The 4,664-nt window shown below is 37.5% G+C and overlaps 1 protein-coding gene across 1 annotated transcript in view; it reads left to right on the top strand.

The window, feature by feature from the left end:
• The window catches only part of ube2z (ubiquitin conjugating enzyme E2Z), a 16,196-nt gene that overhangs the window by 6,817 nt on the left and 4,715 nt on the right, over positions 1-4,664 (top strand). The window contains exons 3-4 of the mRNA XM_015388152.1: positions 1,451-1,563; positions 1,679-1,769. Of these exons, the coding sequence (XP_015243638.1) occupies positions 1,451-1,563; positions 1,679-1,769 (204 nt within the window). The remainder of the gene's footprint in view (positions 1-1,450; positions 1,564-1,678; positions 1,770-4,664) is intronic.

Raw genomic sequence — 4,664 nt, 5'->3', positions numbered from 1 at the left:
TTGTAAGGTGAGAAACTAAAAAAGCAAACTTTAAATAATAATAATTTAATCTAAATTCATTTTAGTATTTTAATTACACCTTTCCTTTTTTATTAATTTTCTTTATTGCAGTTTTAGATTTTATATTTTCAGATTCAAATCCCTTTATTTCAGTTTCCTTTGCTTTTTCAGTTTCAGGTTTTTTTTAAACTCTTTTAAATAATTTTTTTTTTACACCTTCAGATTTTCAAAATGTCTGTTAACTTCTAAACCTTTGTTGAAACTGAAAAAAATAGAAGTTATTTAATGTCAGATTTTTACCTTGTAAGGTGAGAAACTAAAAAAGCAAACTTTAAATAATAATAATTTAAGCTAAATTCATTTTAGTATTTTAATTACACCTTTCCTTTTTTATTTATTTTCTTTATTGCAGTTTTTAATTTTATATTTTCAGATTCAAAACCATTTCTTTCGTTTTTTTTAGTTTCAAATAACTTTTTCAGTTTCAGGATTTTTTTCTTTTTATACTTTCAAATCAGTTTTTTTTTAACCTTCAGATTTTGACCCCAATCTGACGGGAGTGGGCGGGGAAATATGATTGACAGCTTTCAGCAGTGTTGAAGTGATGTCCAATTCCATGTTGCATTCATGGACTGTGGGAACTCCAACTAGTTGAGCAAGTAGCTGTAGTTCCCAAAGTACACAGATGCATAGAAAGGGACATTTGATCACTGCTGCACTTCAGGAAATAGAAATGTTTATTTTACTGCTAAGCTGCTGCTCGTTTACTATCTGAAAGCTGTAAAGAATTTGTATATACTATGTGTATACAAAACAAAGGTAAAAATTGTCTGATGACTTAAGTTTCCAGTCCTGCTGTCAATCATGTTTCCCCTCCCACTTCCATCAGATTGGGGTCAAAATCTGAAGGTTAAAAAAAACTGATTTGAAAGTATAAAAAGAAAAAATCCTGAAACTGAAAAAGTTATTTGAAACTAAAAAAAAAGGAAAGAAATGGTTTTGAATCTGAAAATATGAAATTAAAAACTGCAATAAAGAAAATAAATAAAAAAGGAAAGGTGTAATTAAAATACTAAACTGAATTTAGATTCAATTCTTATTATTTAATGTTTGCTTTTTTAGTTTCTCACCTTACAAGGTAAAAATCTGACATTAAATATCAACTTCTATTTTTTCAGTTTCAACAAAGATTTAGAAGTTTACAGACATTTTGATCCCTTTCTGACTCCATATAAACGGCTCTTCCATTATTCACTGATTAAATTGCAGGTTGATCAAAAGCTCAGCGTTTTATAAATGAAAGAAAATTTGGTAAAGTCTGGAACTAAATCATCAGCTTGCTCTGACATCGAAACACTGGAAATTCAAAAAGGAAAAACAGTTGATGCAGACGGGCTAACGTTAGCCCTTCCTGTCAGCTTCAGCTTATTCCTTTCCTTGGTCTCTACAGGAGCGCCACCCAGGGGACAGTAAGAATTACAACGAGTGCATCCGCCATGAAACCATGAGGGTGGCTGTATGCGACATGCTGGAGGGCAAAGTTCCCTGTCCTGAGGCTCTGAGGTCAGCAAACACACACCAGGAGCAGTTAGTGTTTCCTGACTTGGATGCTGCGTTTACTGTTTTCTGTTTCTGACTGACTGAACGTATCGCCATGTTTGCTGTTTGTGGGGTTTAGTAGCGTGATGGAGAAGTCCTTCCTGGAGTACTACGACTTCTATGAGGGCGTCTGCAAAGAGAGGCTGCATCTGCAGGGTCAGAACATGCAGGTGAATCCAGTTTTTAAAATCATTTTTGACTGAAATTGACAATAAAATACAGGCTCATGGTTATTCAGGCTTATAAAGTGGGCTGATCTAGATTTAGAACAACGATCATTCAACAGGTTTCAGAAGATGGAAAAATGTCAAAGGACGGAGGGATTAGAATCCTTTTTATTAAAAATCCTCATTCATGTTACTGCGGTCAAACCGTCGTTTAAACGCTGATCCACGTCCAGCTTCCTGCGTCGCTGTGAGGGACCGAGATGAAAAGCATGAGGAGTCACAGGAATTAATTCAAAAATAGGGTTTTTTATTTTTAACCCAAAAACAGAAGCTTACAAAAAATACATGGGTTCAAGTCATAAAAGAGGCCAACCAACAAGAGAAAATTTAACTCAAGCAAACTCTGCCCAAACTAACTAGCCTGATTTTTGTACGTCCAGCACACGCTGTTCTAAACCTTCTAGGTGTGACAGGAGCCTCAGAATCACCTCTCTGCCTCAGGCAGCAACGAAACCACCCCGTGGCGTTTATTGCTGTTTTTTCTTTTCTTTAGACGTAGATCTCATTGTGATTTTAATATATGAACATTCTCTATCTGTTCTGGAATGTTGTAGAATGTGCCAGTGTTTTTTATTTTTATTAACTTTTAATAATCTGTCCAAGTCAAACATGGGAAATTGTTTTGCTTTTTGTATAACAAAGAGACAGAAGTGAAATAATTGAGCTCTGATCTGCTCGCCCTGCCTAGTCGGAGCCTCAATATGCTGTCAGTGGGACATTAAATTAAAAAGTCGGACGCAGCCGATGTGTTCACGCCTTTTAAACTTTAACAGGGAGCTTTATTATGATCATTAAAACACATCCAGTGTCTGGTGCTACAGGAAGTTAAGCTGGATCAGATTAATTCTGTTACTTAACCGATTGTAGGCTGAGTGTCAGAGCTGGAGGAAAAAACTGTGCAACCAGTGTTTCTGTCCCCAGCATCGTCCACTGCACATCAGTTCCACTCAGGCAGACTGGGAACGATAGGGCGTTCAAATTTGGTTCCATGTCGTTTATTTAATGGATGTTATCAGATAAAACAAATCCCTAATGAAATGAACTAAATGAATAAAGGTATGTTCAAGTCTGGCAGATCTAGATTGAAGGGATTTTCTTTCCTATCCAGACGTGTAAGTGTTAATCCCGTTAGAACCATTTTTCTTGGCCTGTTGCTTGTGTCTTTAGCTAAACGTTCAAATGCTGGTGCACGGAGCTTTGGCCTTTTCTCAATTCACAAGAACACAAGTACAGACTTGTGTCCTCACCAAAAATGTTCTTGAGAAGAACACAGGAAAGTCTAGGCTCTGGAGAACGGGAGAACGCAGAATAAATCTAGGTCAGTTGGAACAGAAGCGTGCTGATGACATCACCACATTCAAAGCTAGACTGGAGCTGCATTTCACCTCCTAGATAATAATAAATTATTACTTTTTCATTTAGTGGGTTAGTTATTAACACAGTCAGGTAAACCAAAATCCAATTAACATTTTGAGAAATAAAGCAAAAAAAACCCAACAACAAACAAAAACACAGCCAGTGGTACGCTAACGTTAGCCCTGGCCGCCGCAGACAGGCTAACGTTAGCCCTGGCCGCCGCAGACGGGCTAACGTTAGCCCTGGCCGCCGCAGACGGGCTAACGTTAGCCCTGGCCGCCGCAGACGGGCTAACGTTAGCCCTGGCCACCGCTAACCTGGAAGCTGTCAGAGTCCGTACTCACGTTCTAGTGAATTGAGAAACGGCAATTGTCTCATGTAGATTCTTCTTCGTTGGTATCTGAAATATTCTGAGAACTGAAGGGTTCCAGTGGATTCTTGATGCTCCACCTCATGTAGAACAGAAGTCACCGGAAAGAAAGAACCGGAAAAACAGACAACACCGACATGAGATGCTGAATCATTTTCTGCTTGATTGATTTTTTTTTGGTGACGCCATCCTGTATGGAAGCAAATCGTTACCATATTTCAAAATAATTTTTAAAGAATGTGGCTGCATTACTTGATTCATAAATAAAATTAGTAATCAATCACCCTATTTGCATTTTCATTTCTTCTTCAACACCGCTCATCCTTTTACTTAATTAACATGAAAAAGAAAAAGACATTTGAAATTTATATTTCAAAAAGTACCTCAGCAAATTCATACCAAAATTCAATTTGAAATGTAAAATTAAGAATGTGGCTGCATTTTTTGACTCATAAATGAAATTGGTAATCAATCATATTATTTGCATTTTCTTCTTTAAGGTTGCTCATTTTATACCATAATCAGAGAAAACACAGCGGACATTGCTTTGCCGTTTTCATGGTCTGCCTGCAAAGTTCTGTCCATAACTCGAAAAGGAAAAAGCATTCTGAGCGGCGGGGCAGCAGAGTGACGTCAGCAGCCGCTCTTCCTCAGGTCCTTGCTGACCGGGCTGCCCATCTTGTTCGGTAGGGGGCGGTGTGTACATCTGCATTGCATTACATTGTAAGCGTGCCGCTGGAACACTGATTGAATTGCTGGGTCTGATTATCGGGATATTCTGAACGACTACAATGACCAAAAGCACTTTCTCTAAAGCAGCAGGGCTTCCCTCCGTAGCTCTGCCACTGTTTTGGTCATTTCAGATTGATTTTTGGTTTGTATTTGCTGGGGTACATTTTGAAAAATATATCAAATGTCTTTTTCTTTTTCATTTTAATTAAGTAAAAGGATGAGCAGTGTTAAAGAAGAAAATGAAAATGCAAATAGATTACTAATTGTATTTATGAGACAAATAATGCAGCCACAGTCTTAAAGGAATAGTACACCCAAAACATGATTAGCCTTCATTTTCTACTCACCCCCATGCTGAACAACACTCTGGAGTACTTTTT

Source organism: Cyprinodon variegatus, unplaced genomic scaffold (assembly GCF_000732505.1).
Source record: "Cyprinodon variegatus isolate N-32 unplaced genomic scaffold, C_variegatus-1.0 Scaffold415, whole genome shotgun sequence".
Lineage (NCBI taxonomy): Eukaryota > Metazoa > Chordata > Actinopteri > Cyprinodontiformes > Cyprinodontidae > Cyprinodon > Cyprinodon variegatus.
This window is presented reverse-complemented; position numbering and strand designations above follow the sequence as displayed.